The sequence below is a fragment of the Brachyistius frenatus genome, unplaced genomic scaffold (genome assembly GCF_029030835.1).
Source record: "Brachyistius frenatus isolate BFR_SWC_R1_liver_20210118 unplaced genomic scaffold, ASM2903083v1 Contig_6, whole genome shotgun sequence".
Taxonomy (NCBI): domain Eukaryota; kingdom Metazoa; phylum Chordata; class Actinopteri; family Embiotocidae; genus Brachyistius; species Brachyistius frenatus.
The window spans coordinates 9055406-9073726 of NW_027210605.1; the positions used below are offsets into that span (position 1 = coordinate 9055406).

An 18321-nucleotide genomic window follows, 5' to 3' on the forward strand; every position below is an offset into this window, starting at 1 on the left:
AACCAGAACAGGCTGGCGTTGTCAATGGAAACAGCTGAAAAAACCACCCAGAATACATTTCATGCCCAGCACCAAAAGGCAGACAGACAAGGTTAGCAACCAGCTGGTGAATATAATGGAGTATTTAGCCGCTAAAGAGCCAGATATTTCCCCAAGGAGTTGGTGAGGAGCAAAACAGAACTAAAAAGAGAGTGAATACTGGATTTTAATTAATCAAGTGGATCCAAAAACAACTCAACAACTCCTAATGAACAATGATGCTGCTCAATATCTTCTGTATGTGCATATGGACAAGTGTTTGCTATCAAGTTGGTCATTAACTTCGTAAGGTGATAATATATCAGACTTTGTTTGTTTCAGACCTGCTGTGTTTACAGCTTGCATCCTCGAACCCCCCAAAAATCAGTTATTCCTGGTTAAAGGATGAGCAATTCAATTATTGGTTATTATTCCACAGTCACCACAGTTGTCACTGCCAAAGTTACCTAAACTGCATCTGTAATCAATTCATCATTCACTCCTTCATGACTTCCTGTGTAACAATGAGCAGCTGATTGAATAGCGAGAAGTGAATTGCGATTACAAACATTTAAAAATCATAATTTTGTGTTTGATAACTGTGAAATGCAACACATTGCATTATGGGATTGTTAATAGAAAATATTCTGGATATGATAAATGCAACATTTCTGTTTCCATTGTGGGCATTTTTTAAGGGCAGATGTGATATGTAAGCATATGTAATAACTCGAAGACTGTAAGACTTTAAAAAGCTCATTCTTAAGATAACATTTGAGCAATCCTGCGTTGATAAAAACCATGATATATCATTCATTAAAGAAATCTGCTCGTTAAATCTGCTTTCTCTGCTTTATTTTCCCGTCAGTGCTTGATGAAAGATCATTTTACTGCTGACCTTTGATTGATGTTCTTGAACTGCTGTTTTAAAGAGCCTCTTATGTATCACAGTCAGTTACTGGGGAGTATGTTTGCTTTGTCTCGTTCTTAAGGGCAGCATACATTCGGACAATATTTACCTGCAAAAAATAGCATGTAAAATCTTGATCCTGTATTCTCTGTTGATGATTATACAGTGACTCTGTGTGTGTGTGTGTGTGTGTGTGTGTGTGTGTGTGTGTGTGTGTGTGTGTGTGTGTGTGTGTGTGTGTGTGTGTGTGTGTGTGTGTGTGTGTGTGTGTGTGTGTCCCATTTTACAGCTGTTTGGCTTGAAAGCCATGAGACAGTGTATACAGATTTGGAAGTAGTTGGCGTTCAGGTTTTGATTTAGTGTCGTGCTCCTCAGTATCTGCATCATGCTTTGTTGTAACGGCCATCACTGTAAAGAGAAAGTGTATCTATGCATCACCTCAGTGTAGTCCCTGTTTGTTTTTATGGCCTTTTGAAAATCGATACTCCATGCAGCACTCTCCACTTTGCTGTTCAGTGTATATGCTGATGATTATGATGCAAATATTCAGGAGGCTGTGATTGGACAACCACTTTTGTACTCTCCCGTGCTATTACCTGGTTTTATTGTCTAATTTTCATGTCTTTTAAACTCTCTCTGCTCCTGCCCCATCTTTGTTGTTGTTATCAATTCACTTCTTTCTATATCATTCCACCCCCCTTCAGCTTTTATCTATTTTCTTCACATCAACTCTCGCCCTCTTTTTCTTTGCATATCACTCTAACTCTCTCTTTCTCATTTTCTCTCCCTCTCTTTCGCTCTTTCTATTTCTCTCTCTCTCTGCTGATAGTGACGCAGTTATCAGGCTGTCAATTCTAATCTCGTTTTGCCAGTGCAGTGCTGTCCATTCAGAATTACAGCTATCCCCTCCTCCTCCTCCCTATCTCTCTCTTCACTTACCAACTCTTCCATCTCTTTCTCTCTCTCTCTCTCTCTCTCAGACAACAGAAATGCTGATGGGATGAGCAAGTTTAGGCTGACACTATAGTTCAATCGTTTTGCTGGTAAACTAGAAAGCTGTGTACAAAATTATATTTAGACTCTACTGCTCTGTGCAGGACATGGTGGTCTTACCTGTTAACAGCCATGTGCTGTTTGTGGTAATGTCTAATTTTCAGTCTTTAATAGGTATATTTGTTTTAACACTGATGTTAACCTGATCTGCCCAGTGTGTTCTCGTGAATAAAATCAGCATCATCCAACAGCGTAACTGTAGAAAAAAATGTAAAAATGTCCGTATCTTTCTTTCTTTCTTTCTATCTATCTATCTATCTATCTATCTATCTATCTATCTATCTATCTATCTATCTATCTATCTATCTATCTATCTATCTATCTACCTACCTACCTACCTACCTACCTACCTACCTACCTACCTACCTACCTACCTACCTACCTACCTACCTACCTACCTACCTCTACCTACCTACCTACCTACCTACCTACCTACCTACCTACCTACCTACCTACCTATCTCTCTATCTACCTACCTACCCACCCACCCATTCATCCATCCATCCATCTACAAACTGTTGTAGCCACACAGCATCACCCCACCCTACATCATCATCTGACACTCAGTATTATAAATGTGAATACTAATTCTTTAACAGGCCTTGTTTCTCAGTCACTTGGAAGCTAAAGGAACATTTCCAGATTTATAGGGGTTGAGTGTTTGGAGAGATATCTTGAACCACTCAGTGTATGGGGAATTTGGCGTTTCCAATTGGTAGAAAATTGGTACAAGCGATGCAGTTTGCATTTTGGGATTCAGTCTGTTGTCGTGCCTCTGTGCCAGCGACAGCTGTGGCTGCAGGCAATATGTTTTCAGGCTTCCTGTTGGTCCAGTTAGAGTTAATTTCTTCAAAATTTCACACGGATATTCACTTGGACTCAAGTATGAACGTTTTAGAATTGAATGGTCAAATGTCAAAGGTTACTATGACCTGCAAAAAAGTAAAAAATGTTTAATAGGATAAAATTAAGATATGATGACATTTTTTTCTCCAAAGGTCAGGTCAACTTCACTGTGACATGATAATGTTCGTCCAAAAGACTCCTCTGTTCATTATTCCAATCCATAACTCAGGAACAGAAGAGAGATTGTGACCGTATTTCACATTTGATCAGATTCTACATTGGTAACACAAATCGTGTCCGTCCACCCTGAAACCGTGATGATTCAACGCAGTATCACTTCAAAGTGTGTAATACACCCACCAGTCCACTAGAGGACAGCGTGTCAGTGTCATGGGTTTGCCTTCTCTTGGCATCAGAAAACATTTGGTTTAGAAAAAGAAAACAGGGGGGGGAGGGCAGGGGGGGGGGTGAGCACAAAAACTTATAGTTAAGGCTTCGTGAAAAGACCTCTGTCTGTGATGTGCATGTACTTTCAACTCAAAGGTGAGGCTAACTGTCACACAGACACACTGTCCTTTACTGGACTGGTGGATGCCTTACATGGTTTGTCGTGATGGGCTGGGTGATTATGTAGTTTTTCTGTGCTGGTGGGTTAAAGATGTGTGAAGCATCCACATTTTAGAATGTGTAGCTTCTTTGCAGAAACATCCATTTGAAGCATTGCCTGCTGTCATGACAACAGCTTGTTAGTGTGGTTCTATCAAAATCAACTTCATTGGCCAAATTCTTTCACAGTCTTCACTAGATATATGATATGAGTCCAGACAGACATGGATGTAAACTGCAACTTCAGTATTTGGTGAAAGTTAACAACCACGAGATGGTAATTCTAGTTTGTCGACTTTCGAATCTTATTATTCATAACCAAACAGGTGAATTGCAGTTAAAATAAGATCAGGTTGAGTCCAGATATCTTCAGCACAATACCACTGGTGCAGGACATAAACAAATCTCCATCCGTCTAAAATCTGAATGTTAAACATCAAGATCTGGTGTCAACAGATTGGAGTCAAAGAGTTTCACGGTGTCACCATTTTACATCAGCAGAAATCTGTCATAGAAGAGGACCAGATAACAATCTCCCCACTGACAACATCAGAAAATAGACCAGAATGCATTGCAGCCACAAAATGTTACATTATGAATAAGGGATGTGACTGTCTCTTTTTCTCAACTGACAACAACAGCTGTCATAATCATTACAGTTCCCTGCCCCTCCATGAGAAAACGCAGGAAAATAAGCTAGATATTGTAGCTACGTGGTCGGTATTTGTTTATCCTCTGTCAATAATTTGTAAAGCCAGCAAGTAAAACCACTACATTTTCTTAGTGGAGACATAATAGTCATTTCAGAAGCCTCTGTCTCCCATTTCTGCACTTAAGTCTTCTTGAAGAAACAAAGGCCATTTTGTCTTAATAGATGTTTGGACTATGATAATGATAACCAGGAGGTTTACATGAACCACAAATAAATTGTTTAAGTAAGTAAGAACAGTAACTGGTACCTTTAGGCAAATTTTGTAATATTATAATGCGAAGTGGTACTCTGCAGTAATTTGTTAGCTAAGACAAAACAAAATAATGGACATTATAAGACTTTCTTTTAGTTAGCTGTTTTGCAGTATAATTCACACCTACGGTTGTTCTTCTTTTTCTAAAGGTATTCTTGGAAATGTAGGAAACCAGTATCAGAAATAGATATAAGCTGAAACATCATGAGAACAAATTCAGTATCTGAGGGTGGATTTTCCCCTTTTTTGATGGAAACTGTCCAAAAAGAGTATCGTTTTGGTTTAATGTCTTTTTAGAAGTATTTTGATCCATCTTCATTATTTTTCAACTGTTGTCTTCTCAGTTTTTCAGATTAATTGATATATCATCTTTCAGCCTTACAGTATATATGGGAGTTCAAGAGCATGAATCTCTTATTATAAGAGAAGAAAATAAAGAAATGAGAGAATATGCCATTCATTCTCCTGGCTGATTGCATGCTGCTGCGAGCTGTTGTATGTCATCACTCTTTCCTTTGTATGAATACATGTGAATTTTCCGCGAGATTATGTAGCCTTCTTTTTTTTTTCTATTTTGTCATTCCATTAGCTCTACCTTCAGTTTATTCTATTTTCACTTCAAAGGCTTGGGTGGAACAGATGTCGTTTCAAATGCCTGTCTTCTGCCTCATTGCCTAAAAGTGAGGGATGATTATTTTTTAATGAAACCACGCGTGCTCACACAAAAAAATGAATATTACCTGTAAGCTGTGAAATAGACAAGCAATACTTTCACATCAGCCTGAATGGGAACATTCATTCATTTCCACATACCTCAAAAGCCATTTTGAAGTTTTTCTTTAGCTGCCAAATGTGCTCCTGGACCTTGAATTTTGATTAGTTAATTTCATGCTGTGTGGAATAAAGTGTGTTGTTTGGCAAGTGCTTTAGTGAAACAATGCAATTTTCAAAGGCAGTCACTTCCTGTTTTCCAGTTGACAGTGAAAGGGGAAAACATGGTCGTTGCTTAATCTCATGATAAGTATGCATTAGATAGAAATGAACGTCTTTAAATGTCCTCAAGTCGCTGTTTGATACTCACGCAGGGACAAATCTTTTTCATGGTTTGTTCTCCCCCCTGCTGAGGTTTAACACCGAAACCCTGGATCAGTGGATTATGAAAGCAAACATTCAGTGATGCAAAAAATTCTAAAATACAACATGATGAAATCAAAACTTGGCCTCGGAGTCAGTGTCACGTTGCCAAAAAAAGAAAAGAATTCACTGTCGCTTCACTCAGAGCCTCTCACAACATTTGAATAACTCTCCACAACCATAAAGAGTGACATAAGCATCCTTCATTTGACATAATACTAATGTATATCATTATATATTCAGCATGTCGTTATATTTTCTATCATATGGATGGAAATTGGATTGTTTTTTCTGCCTTTATAGCAACCAGGAAATCAGGTTAACTGATGTTCCACCGATACTAATGGCAACATCAAGCTGTCACTTTTTCCTCACCATCCACCCACAACTGCATCTCCTCTCTTTCTTTTCTCCTTCTTCTCTCTCTCTCTCTCTCTCTCTCTCTCTCTCTCTCTCGCTCTCCTTCTCCTTCTCCTCCTCCTCCTCTTCCTCTCCATTCCTCTCCCTCTTTCTCCCATGCTCGACGTGTTCTCTCCTCAGCAAAGAAGGCAATTTCCATTTAGAATCACATCCAGGATCAGGTGACCTGGATTTGACTCTCAGTCAAAGCCCTGCATGGAAAATGAAAATGTATTCATGTGTATTGGATCAAGTACATCACGCAGATGTGAGCAGTTTTGCCTTCGGAGAATGTGGGGAAATTGCAGTGAATTATTGTTGACAAACTAACTGGGCACGCACTATGAAAAATATCCTTTTCTTACGGTTACCTCAGGACGTGTTATTGAATTCTTTGTGGTCGACATGAAACAGACAAAAAAAGAAAATATACAATATCCGTGAATTCAGTGATTTAGCAACTGACAAAATGTTACCAATGCAAAACCACATGTAACCGCTTCAGATTAATTTTTAATTACACTGAGTCTCTGCCCATTTTGAAGTTGGTCAGTTTTAAAAGTTGTTAAGGAAACCTTCCTGCACCCCGAGGTGAACCTGTCTGGCTGAGGTTCTTTTAGTCCACATGCTCCCATGGCTGTAAATTGATTTGTTTGTGTGTGTGTATCATTGTATGTGCGTGCATGCATGCTGGCATGCATTTGTGCGTGCATGTGTACAGTATATATATATAAAACCTTGTAAAAAAAACAATCTTATCCAGTCAATGCATCATGCTCATAAACACATTGCATACTGAAAGACTCCCTAAGCCTCTCTCTGTAGTAGCTACAGCAGTAGCGTTATTATTAACTGATTTATGACCAGTGGTTTCTTTGTCTTTCTTCCTCTCCATCCTTCTTTCTGTCTCCAGATAAGCAGTGAGAAGCGACCCTCAGCAGAAATGATGAAGCCCAAACCCAAACCTCAAAAGAAGAAGAAGAAGAAGGACCCTAACGAGCCCCAGAAACCCGTGTCAGCATATGCGCTCTTCTTCAGAGACACCCAGGCAGCCATTAAGGGCCAAAACCCCAACGCCACCTTCGGGGATGTCTCCAAGATTGTGGCCTCCATGTGGGACAGCCTAGGAGAGGAACAGAAACAGGTACACAACACACAGATGTGGAAGATCTGAAACAGTAAACCAGACTAGGAAACAGAACTCTTCAACAAGCGCAAGGGAAATTATGAAGCAAAATTGGGGATATTGACCGCACAATCATTATACTGTGCAATCCTGTGCAAATGTTTTAGGCACCAAAGCTAAAATGAGGATTAAAAAACATAATGCCATGAACAGATTTTATTTATCAGTTAACTTAAATAAAAATAAATGTTAAAAGAAAAAACATCAAAATAATACTGGATGGAAACGCCCATTTGCGCAGTTATTAAAGTTACTCTGCAGGTTTGTTTGTACTGATCATCTCGGAGAACTTGCCACCGTTCTTCTGTGGACTCTGTCATAGTGTCTTCTCTCTCTTCATGTGAATCCAGACTGACTCCATGATGTTGAGATCAGGGCTCTGTGAGGGACATACTATCTGCTGCTTGTTCTTCCTGTCATGGAAGATAGTTATCTATCACTATAGCTGTATGTTGTGCGTCATTGTCATGCTGCAGAATAAATCTGGGATTGATCAGATACGTTTATGTCATTGCATGATGGATAAGAATCTAAACATTTAGATTGCTTAAAACATTTGCCCAGTTTATTATCATCTTATTGTGTACATGTGTGAGTACATTATGTTTGTGTGTGTGTATATATATATGTAAACATAATATTTATGCTTAGTAAGAGGATGTTTGCCACGCAAAGGAACAAGGGAATGTGCACAATGTACATTATCACAAACACATATGTATACATTTATAATTTGTGTCCCACCAGTAGATGGCATGTGTGCTGCAGCAGGCAAGCAGTCTTTCTTTGGCATTATCTGCTGTGTAATTACCAGAACATTGCTGTGAGATACAGCTCACCTTAATGAGCTAGTTCTTCTCTTTCTAAAGATAATCCATCCGTTTATCCCCACTCCCCTGACTCTCATTAAAATGATTTTCTCTCTAAATTTAATTCTAGCGAAGGGAAGGGAAGGAAGGGTGGGGACCATTCTGTGCAACAATAGCCGTAAAAAAGACTGAGAATGAACAAAATAGGACATTTTAAAGGCAAGAAATGGTCAGTGTGGGAAAAATATAAACATGCCTGGGTAGATTTCAGAAGTCTTAAGACTGATATGTTATGCAGTGGGTAAGTACACTTATGTGCTAGTGCACCCCTTCTAAAGCAAACAATCACATATGGATACACACACAGACGCTCAAATCCTCGCTGTTGCTTTACTTGTTTCCAACTGTCACCATGCAAAGACATCTCAGTTTTTCTTAGCAGTGCTGTGTCAATCAAAACCAAAAAAAAAGATTTTCTGAAAATATAGCAAAAAAAGTGAAAATCATCTTTGCCAAAATAAAAACCCCACAAAACTCTAGGCTGAGGCAGTGTCCCATTTCCTCTGTCCCTTCAGCCTCCATAGCTGATGCTTCAACGCCATGCATCTTCATTGGCCCTTTGACAAGCTGGGATGTGTGAAGTTCTCATTTCCACTCTCTTTATTTATATCTCCCGCCTGCTATTTTGATCCTGCCTAGAATACAAAATTAGTGATCCCCCTCCACTATCGTCTCACCCTTGGATTTAGCTGAAGGGCATCTCGGCTATCCAGGAAGAGCAATCTATTGTCTTCGTTGCTATTTAGTGTCATCTCCGGCTCAGCAGTAATAGCTAGCAAATGCTAATGATGGCGGAGTTATAGGAGGTCGTGATGTTGTGTTTCATGAGTATTCAGCGCCAAGAAAAAACATAGTAGTTAGTTTCTTCTACAACTGGCGAGTCTCCTGGGGCATGCGGGGTTTAATTTCAAGAATGGATACAGTGTAAAGATAATGTTCCTTTACACACTAAACAGTTAAAAGCATTCCTGTATATTTTACAAACAGCAATTTAGAAATGTTCATCTGTTACACAAAACGATGTTTTATGACAGTTTTACATCCTTTTATTTTGACAGTTCTTGTACAGCGGCTCGATTTTAGTCAGCATTTAAAAGTTTTACTTCTTTTGTTAGATGAACAAACTATAGTGTTGAAAAACATGCTTATACAGTAAGATAAGTGTACTTAAGCAGCGCTAGTATAGAAAAAAGTACAATCCATCAAAACATTTTTACCTACTAAGAGGGACATTTCTCTGCTCTTTATGTTGTGCATAATAGACATGATTTTTTTTTTTTTATGGTCCTTTTGGCTAATAGAACCATTTTCCGTTGTTCTGTTACATCCACTGATGATCAAATTCATAAGTGCTTTATCGACTAAGATAACTGTGTGCGAAATCACACGTGGATGTCCATATTCACTCATAAACCCACATTCTTTATGCAAACACACTGAGTTCCTTAAAAACACAGCAGCAAGTAGTTTGTATGACAACAGAGGTCTGTACATCACTTTAATAATATGGAAGGCAGGTTCAAATACACTCATACATACTCATACAACGGGATCACATCCTAATGTACGAAAAGACAACAACCATTTTGGTTCATCACTAATATCAGTGTAGTGATGGTGTTATTGTGGAGCTAAAGGAACAGAGAGAGAAGTTCCAGTTCATTTCTCCAGGTGGATTGGAATGGAAATGATGTGTTGCCACAATAGAGGTAGACACATTGAGATGAGGGAGTATTAGTGCTGTGATGAGGAAATAGAGATGTTCTGTACCATTGGTTCTGATGGAAAGGGAAACATTAAGGACATGTTAATGTGTGTGTGTGTGTGTGTGTGTGTGTGTGTGTGTGTGTGTGTGTGTGTGTGCGTGCGTGCGTGCGTGCGTGCGTGTGTGTGTGTGTGTGTGTGTGTGTGTACGTGTTCACATGTGCAGGATGTGCTTAAGAATGTGTTAGAGTGACCTAAAAAAGCCCGTGTGTATGTGAATATTGAGAAATGATTGTCTGCATGTTTATGATCATGTCAACCTCTCCTCTCATCCAAAGAGTGTTTTTATTTATTTTTCTACTCTTCACAGGCGTACAAGAGGAAAACCGAAGCGGCTAAGAAAGAGTACCTGAAAGCTTTGGCCGCGTACCGAGCCAGTCTGGTTTCCAAGGTAACACTTATGACACACAAGCCCTGGCCAAGACTGATGATGGATTGGATGGAAAATCCCTGCTAATGGGCTGGGAGGGGCTTCCTCGGGATGAGGTGGTGGTGGTGGTGGTGGAGAGGGTGGGTGCATCTGATGCAAAAAGAGCAGTCCATATTTGGAACAATACCTGATTTCCATAGGGTGCATATTGGGGGTTGGGATTTGTCGTTGGTATGGTGATATAGGGCTGGGGGAAGGGTCAGCCAGTCACAGCACACCAGCATATGGCCATAACATCTATGAGAGGTCGTGGATAGAAAATCATTTCCCTATCTCAAGTGCTACACATCCTATCAGGTGTAGATCTCTTCTATACTGTGTGTATCTTTAGAAAATAGCAATCCTAAATGTATCTTACGCCACACCTGTGCCATGCATTAGATCATCGATTTCCCCCTCTCACCATTCACAACAGGAAGTACATCAAAATCAAAGCAGACAATCACAGGCTTTGCTGCTGTTTCCACCTCTGACAGTTTCCTGCTAATTCAGATCTATGACATCCTTTTTGCCCAGTGAATGATGGCGTCTCGTATGCACCAGCTTAGTAGCACGGGGAATAAAGAAATGCAAGGAGGAGGGCTCTGGATTGCATTGTTTAGTGCCTTCTTGTATTAACAACACACAATATAGTGTGGGGAAGATTCCTTTTGTCATTCCATTTGTTCTGCAGGCAAACAGCCTCATTTCTCTGCTCGGGGTCCTGCATATATGTATGTGTGTGTGTGTGTGTGTGTGTGTGTGTGTGTGTGTGTGTGTGTGTGTGTGTGTGTGTGTGTGTGTGTGTGTGTGTGTGTGTGTGTGTGTGTGTGTGTGTGTGTGTGTGTGTGTGTGTGAGTCACTCTCCTTTTTCCATCTATCTGTCAAAGTGTCTATTGATCATTACCTCGGCCCCAGCTCTATTCATACAAATGGGCTCCATTACCTTCTAATCAACACTGATGGCTGGAGATGAGCAATCTGACAGCTCATCACAGAGGCCTGAGGAGCGTGGGGTGCAGGTGGAGGTGGTGGGGTATTTTTTTTGTGGGTGTTGCACCTGCTCAGAGTGGATACTGTCCAGTAAGGTCAAGTTTGGGTGATTTTGGTGGAGTTTGGTGCTTCTCTTCAAGTCACCGCAGCCCTTTTTAAGCTCCACCCTGTTTACCCATCCGTCAGTCTCTCCATATGAGTGCGTGAAGTGGTGCAAAATGATTGGGGAAAGCTGTCAGAGCAAGAACAGGCTGAAAAAATTGAGAGGGAAAAAAAATGTATGCAACAATATGCGTAAAAGGTATTTTGAGCTTTAAGTGTCAACTGTCCTCTTAAACTGTATTGGACAGCTGCCTTACGTAAGTAGAAAACAAGCAGGACTCTACTGAAGCAGCTGATGTGAATTTGGACCAATAGGGTGAATGATGACAGAACATTCCTGTATTTTTCAATTATGTCCATTGTGACGGTAGATATGGATTACTTTTTACTCGCAGCCTGCATGGTAGAGATTTGGTAAACAAAGACTCAGTCAACACTGACAGTGATCTGTGCAAAGACTGCAAGCTTTCCAAAAAAATCCTACAGTAAATTTAGCATTTTGGGAGATAGGCTTATTCACTTTCTACTTTAAGGAGAAGATTGAAGCCACTGTAATACGGAGGGGGAGCCACTGGACAGTTAGCTTAGCTTAGCATAAATACTAGAAACAGGGGGAAACCGCGAGCTTGTCAATCTCAGCAAGAAAGCGAATAAGCATATATTCCAAACTATGCTTTAACACCATTTCTGTGAGTTGGAAAGTTTGTCAGCTTGCCGGCTTGCCTTATAAACTTTTAAATACAGGTCCAGGCTTGAAATTTTGTTTTAAGTGTAATGGATGCTGCTATTTAAAAAATGAAAGAGGAGATGTGTCTGGGATCAGACGTTGATGGATTGAGATTGATGAGTTAGTGTGATGTTTTGAGGGTTTTTTAGTTTACAGGTTACATGTCATTAATAGAGTGCTGTCTTATTAAAATGATGTATTTTTGCATCCACAGACATACAATGACCCTGAACCAAAAAGTGCCCAGCAGACCAGCCAGCCCTCCCACCTGCTGCCCCCGAAGCAGCCCCTGTACAGTGTGCCCCCTCAGCCCTCCTCACCCTACCTGGGCCCACCGGGCTCCTTCCCCCTGTCAGACCTCCAGAGCTATGGCGGGCCGCCCCGCCACACCCTGGCTCAGACCCTTAGCCAGTCCCAGATGCTCCCACCCAGCATGAGTGCCTCTCCCCCAGCACCCTTCCAGATCAGCCCACCTCTGCACCCGCACGCTCAGCTCTCCCTGCACCAGAGCTCCCTGCTCAACCAGCCAATCCGCATGCAGCAGTCGCAGCCAATCATCTCACACCAAATGGGGCTCCAGGCACCTCTGCATTCCCCTCCTCTCAGCCAACAGGTTGGTCAAGCCATTATTAGAATCTGTGAATTGATGAATCGCATGCATCTGTTAAAATTCTTCATACATTCACTTAATGGAATTATTTCTGGATATACAAACAATATCACCTGTAACTAGTTGTTGTTTATCTTTAATCATTGTTATGCATCCAGTATTTAGCATTGCTGATATTTCTTAGAGCCACAGGGTGCGAGGCTTTTCTGGCTATCATTTAAATTCAAACTTTTTTCATCAGTTGCTGCTGTCAGAAGAAAAAAAACCTCACTTGTATAATATAACAGGCCTAAAACACTCGTTTAACTGATGGAAGACTGACCCATCTAGTGTCAAACAAACTATTTTCTCCTTTCCCTGGGAGTCCATAATGTCTTCAATCCAGCAGCAGGCTGTCATGTCAGTGTGATTTTGAGAACCATTTTAATCGAGCAATGAGAGCAAATGGTGAGAGAAAAAGTGCTATATCTGTTTTCCACCCTCACGGGCAACTGATATAACGACATTTGGCCGTATTCAGTATCATGGCTCAGCAAACTCTAATGGCTGGCCATCTGAAAGCGGGATGATATAACCTCTTCTCCTCCTTCTCTCTGAACTGCAGGGATTCTCCCACATTCAGGCTGATTACCAGAACAGTGTCGGGGGCTCGCAGTCTCCAGGGGCCCCCAATCCAGGGCACGGTCAGAACCCCGACTGGGATAGCGAGTACTGCAACAGGGACTGTGGACCCAACCATTGCAGGTGAGCTCATCCCACCAGTTACTGTGTTAAATTTGTCATGAGTTTTGCCTGATAGACATTATAAAGTTAGCTGGTCAAAAATCCAACCCAGGACATTTGATTGTTGAGAATACTAAGAAGTTTTCTGACAGTAACTCATTTTCCAAATGAGTTACTGTAAACCACTTCACTTTCACACCCAGAGACTCAGCCAGTATTAATCATAAACTGCAATTTCCCAGCTATAGCAACGCATCTCCTTGAAATTGAAATGAGTAATGCAGCGGTAGAACAATGCTATTACCAAGCTTGGAAAAAGTGTGACATCCAATTAAGTTTCCCTGTGTTTCGCTCAGCGCACATTCCCTTATTGAATCAAGCTATTTAAGCAGGCACAAGAGGGATGTTTTGTCTCACACCTGAAACTCTGTGTTACTACTTCGAGAAGCAGCCGAGGAGGAAGTCAGTATCGCTTGCATTTATAACTGATTGATCTGTTTGTCAAATGGGATCATGCCTGGGTCAAATCATGTTTGACACTCTTTGAGGTAGATTGAGTCTTTGCTTAAACCTTCACCCTCAATGTCAGATCACAGTAGTTTGGAGTTTTGGAGGCTGCTGAATTGTTTCCAGTGTGTCAGTCAAGATAACTGGAGAACAGATTTTATATTTGACATTTCAAGTACCGAGTGATCTGCAAATTTTGACTTCACACTTATTGATGTCTGTTGTTTGTCGACAGCTTTTATGTTTGTTTTGGAGTTGCTCTCTAAGCAAGGCGTTCCTAGAAAAACTATTTGATAATCTTGCAGCGATTTCCTGGTGAAATATAGAATAAACAGAAAAGTAGTCAGAACAAAACTGTATAGAGTTGTATCAATACATCCAGACATACATTAAAACAGTTTTTCCTTTCTTCCTCAGCAGTGGCATGGGAGCTCGGGACAAGCCTCTCTACCTCACTTGAAGTTGAAAGACCTCCAAATGTCAGACTCCAGGGAGCTTTCTAACATAACAACAACATCATCGATGTATCTGCTTCTTCACCATTTTGATTTTTTTTTTTTCTGATGGATTTCGAAAATCCCAAAGACTGCTACAGTAACTTCACCTATTTGCCAAGCACTTAGATCGGCCAGAAGCCTGAGGCACTTCTCTTGCTTTTTTTTCCTTATCAGTGAACTTTCCATTTTTTTGAGGGGCAGTGAGCTTTAAGCTCATGCCAACATACTGGAAATGAAGACCAAAAAAATGTCTTCTGATTTTGTTTTGAATTTTCTTTTTAAGATGATTTCTCTCCTCTTCACTCCATTACTCTGTGTTTGCCATGGACTGCCCTTATTGGGGAGATGAAATGCTCAAAGCATACTCAAAGCGTAGGGGTCTTAGAAAATCGAATGCAGGAAACTAGAATATAGTCACCTCATCCGGGGTGGATGTACTTCAGGACAGACTGAAACACCCCGACTGAGTGAAAGCAAAGCAACATTTTAATGAAGGTATAGTCACATAAGACATTTGTAAATCATCCTTGCCCTTAGTAAAGGACTCCCTTGTTTCCTTTATTTATCACAGAGTGATTGTAAATATCACCAAAATGGATCCCTCTTATGTGTGTATTTAGCTGCAGTCCCTTGCTTTTTTTTTTAACATCCTTTTTGTTTGGTTATGTGATTTTGTGCAGGCGGATTCAGTGAGGGAATACACACACTAAAACTTGTGTTGAAACTGTGTTCACTGGTCTTGTATCTCTCCAAATACGAGGGAAACGCAAAGACTGAAAGATGCTTAATTTCCTTCTCAGCTGGCGGAGCTCTGATAGAGAGAGTCACTCTCTTCAAGTGGCCTCAGGACTGTAGGGGTCGATGATTGAAACCTCTCCTTTTAGCTCCTCCTACTCTCGGTCAGTAAGGACCGCCCCCACCTGTAACCCCGCCCACAACCCTTTAGTCCCAACACCACTTGTACAGGTGAATAAAAAAAGTTGCTAAATGTGAAATGTTACTAAAGAAAAAAACATAACAGTGGGTTTTAAAGTTTTTGACTAGTTTTATTAGGTGTTTTAGAATTGTGTTGAACTCATCTTTATCTTTTTTTGTGAAGAAAAAAAAATTCTTAAGATATTTTGTTTTTTCACTGTAGCAGGATTTGCGTTTCAGAGGAACGGTCATGGGGGTAGATATTTTAATTTTGTGTATAAACCTGCCAAATGTACTTCTTTAATTTGTAAAGCCAGTGATGAGAGAACCCATTTTGTTTTGTTGAATATCATATGTTTTACAATATGGTCATTCTATTTAATTTGGTTGCAGGTTTCACATCTATTTATGAATGATATGAAGTAACATTTTGGCTTATTTTCATCAGGGTGCATAATTATTATTATTATTATTATTATTATTATTATTATTGATCAAGCAACATTATTATTAGAATAATAACTATTTTTTCAGAAAGTTGTTGGTGCATCACTGATGTACGAGCATTAGATTCATTTTTGTGTCACAAATACTTCTTTTTGTTTTCTTTTGTCTGTAATAAAATGTTTAAAGTGGAAAAGTGGGTGTGCATGTCTCTACTTATTTTGATCGTCTCGCTGTGGTTTACATTATTAAGTCTCAACAGATTCATTAGTATTTTGATGAGCGATGCCTGATAGCTGCAGTAGCCTATAAACATAATTTTGCATTCCCCCTGCATGTGTCTGAGGTTAATTAGGAGAATTATCTTTGATGTTGCAGAAGTTAATGTGACTGCTGTCACGTGGCTCATTAGGTGAAGAGTTTAGGCTTCCCAGAGTATCTTCACTTAATGAACTTTAACCTTTTCATGGTTTATTTTATCTTTTTCTCTCTTTAAAAAAAAATCCATACTAGATCAATAGTATATCAAGGAACATTTTTCTGCCCGCTGGCCATGTTTTTTGTTAAAGGCGCGATGATGAAACTCAGAGTTGATGCAGTAGTACACGGCCTTTCAGAGAACTACCTGAGATGGAAAAAAAGAACTGCCTTTTAGTTATGAATTTCACAGTTGGATTAAAGGTAGAATAGAAATGGAATCTATCATCCCTCCCCCTCAGCTCTCTCTCCCCCCCACCCCTCCTGCACTCTCTCTCCTGCCGTCATGATGATGACACAGTGCCCCCTAGAGCTGACTCATAAAACTCACTGCATTGTTTTTCACCTCCTCTACCCAAAGATAGAGATCATTTAATTACAGTCAAATCCTGATGACTTATACTGTAGGTAAAGACTAATACTTTTATTTGTAATGACAAAAAACAAAACATCAAAGGTCTCACCATCATTACCACATCATTACTACTTGAGCAAGGCAGCTGAGTTTCCAGATGTGAATATGTAAACAGGGTATATCTGAAAAGAAGCGTCCTGCTTAAATACAGGCAAAAGTGGCATAGAATTAACATTAACTCAAGAAGTTACATGTGTGAACTGAACTCTTTAAATACTGGAAGAAAAGAGGGGGGTGGGGGGAAAATGCAAAATTTTAAAGGCACATGGATTTAAATACAGATGTTTGTTTGACCGCTGTGGCCGATTACAACAGTCCAACGGCATTAAAGTGACCGGACCGCTCTACATACTGCTGCCATCTTCTATTAATGTTCCTCTATCGCCACCTGCTGGTGAGAAGTTCCACTGACGAGAAGTCTCTCATTTTCACATAAAAAAAATTAAATCTCTGTACAGACATCTCTTCTTTTTTTTTTTTTCCGGAACTGAAAAGCTAAAAAAACGGTGATAAGAAAACATATGTAAACACTGAAGTGCCAATAATGACGTGAAATATTGCTTAAGTAATATCCTGATGTGTATAATCCAAGACAAATCCCATTTTGATTCTGTTAAAACAAGCCATACCTTCAACGTCTAACAGGGGTAACTATTTCTTCAAAACAAACCCAAACAAAAACTGGACTTTCTTATATTCTGTATGTGCTGATTTTGTATGTTACAAATGAAAATAACTGTTAACCCTGATTTCATACCCTTCTTTTTCTCTGAAGGTGACATAATACTCCCTATGACACTTGTGCAATATTGGCTCCTTGCCTGTCCAATCTCCCATCACTAATATTGTGTCCAGCAGCTCTGATACTTCTACCATCAGCAGCCATCAGACTCTCTCATTTCCTCTTCAGACGGATATGAACTCTCCTGACAGCACAGTCATCAGAAGCATCATTGTCTGACCGCGAGCAAACAAGGCAGACAAACAAGAAGGGATGAGCATTTCATTCAGATCACTACACAAACACTTGATGGCTGGGACGATAACACCATTGGACGACATTTTGAGAAAATTGTGCGTGTGAAACATCCTCGAGGGGATGGAAACTATCTTGTATGTTGCTTCTTCTCTTTGGAACTGTTATCTGCAGAGAGGGTGCGGTCGGCCCCTTTGTTAACTGATGCTAATATATTAAGCCACTGCATTTATATAGCAGTGAGGAATCAGATTTTATCGTCAAAGGAGCTTTTCTTTTGTTGGCTTTGCAAAATACAAACAATAACACTTTGAACAAAATATTTTTTATTGTTACATGTACCTGCCATGGTCACTAACATACAACAGTTACAGTCTCAAGTTTAAGATGAAAAATACAAGTCTCCTTTTTTTTTTCAGAATGTTTCATTAGGCCATTAAAGGTATTGTTGATGCAATATTGATAGCAACACTTTAAACACACACGGATACAGTATTTTGTGCATAACATGTCATATATTTAGAGGCCTTTAGAAACCATTTATCTTTAGAGTTGGAATCAGTGAGTGTTTTTAGACACAAAATGTGTTCGCTGTTTGAATTTAATCAGATTTATCAGGAAAAGAGCAAATAATAAAATTATTTTGTCAACATCTGTTATTTATTGTTGTGCATACAACTATCTGACTGTTGAAGATGAATAAATCATGAAGTGGCGAAGGTTCATTATGCTAAATAAAAATGTCCAAACTTTTATAACAACTTCCTTCTTAAAAT

The 18321-nt window shown here is 39.8% G+C and overlaps 1 protein-coding gene across 2 annotated transcripts in view; it reads left to right on the forward strand.

Moving 5' to 3' along the window:
• The window catches only part of LOC138615428 (TOX high mobility group box family member 2-like), a 76962-nt gene extending 61089 nt beyond the window's left edge, over positions 1–15873 (forward strand). For both annotated transcript variants that reach the window (XM_069689072.1, XM_069689074.1), the window contains 5 exons: positions 6845–7075; positions 10061–10141; positions 12196–12594; positions 13196–13335; positions 14239–15873. In XM_069689072.1, coding sequence (XP_069545173.1) covers positions 6845–7075; positions 10061–10141; positions 12196–12594; positions 13196–13335; positions 14239–14281 — 894 coding nt within the window. In that variant the 3' untranslated portion in view covers positions 14282–15873. The remainder of the gene's footprint in view (positions 1–6844; positions 7076–10060; positions 10142–12195; positions 12595–13195; positions 13336–14238) is intronic.
• Positions 15874–18321: the final 2448 nt, after the last annotated feature.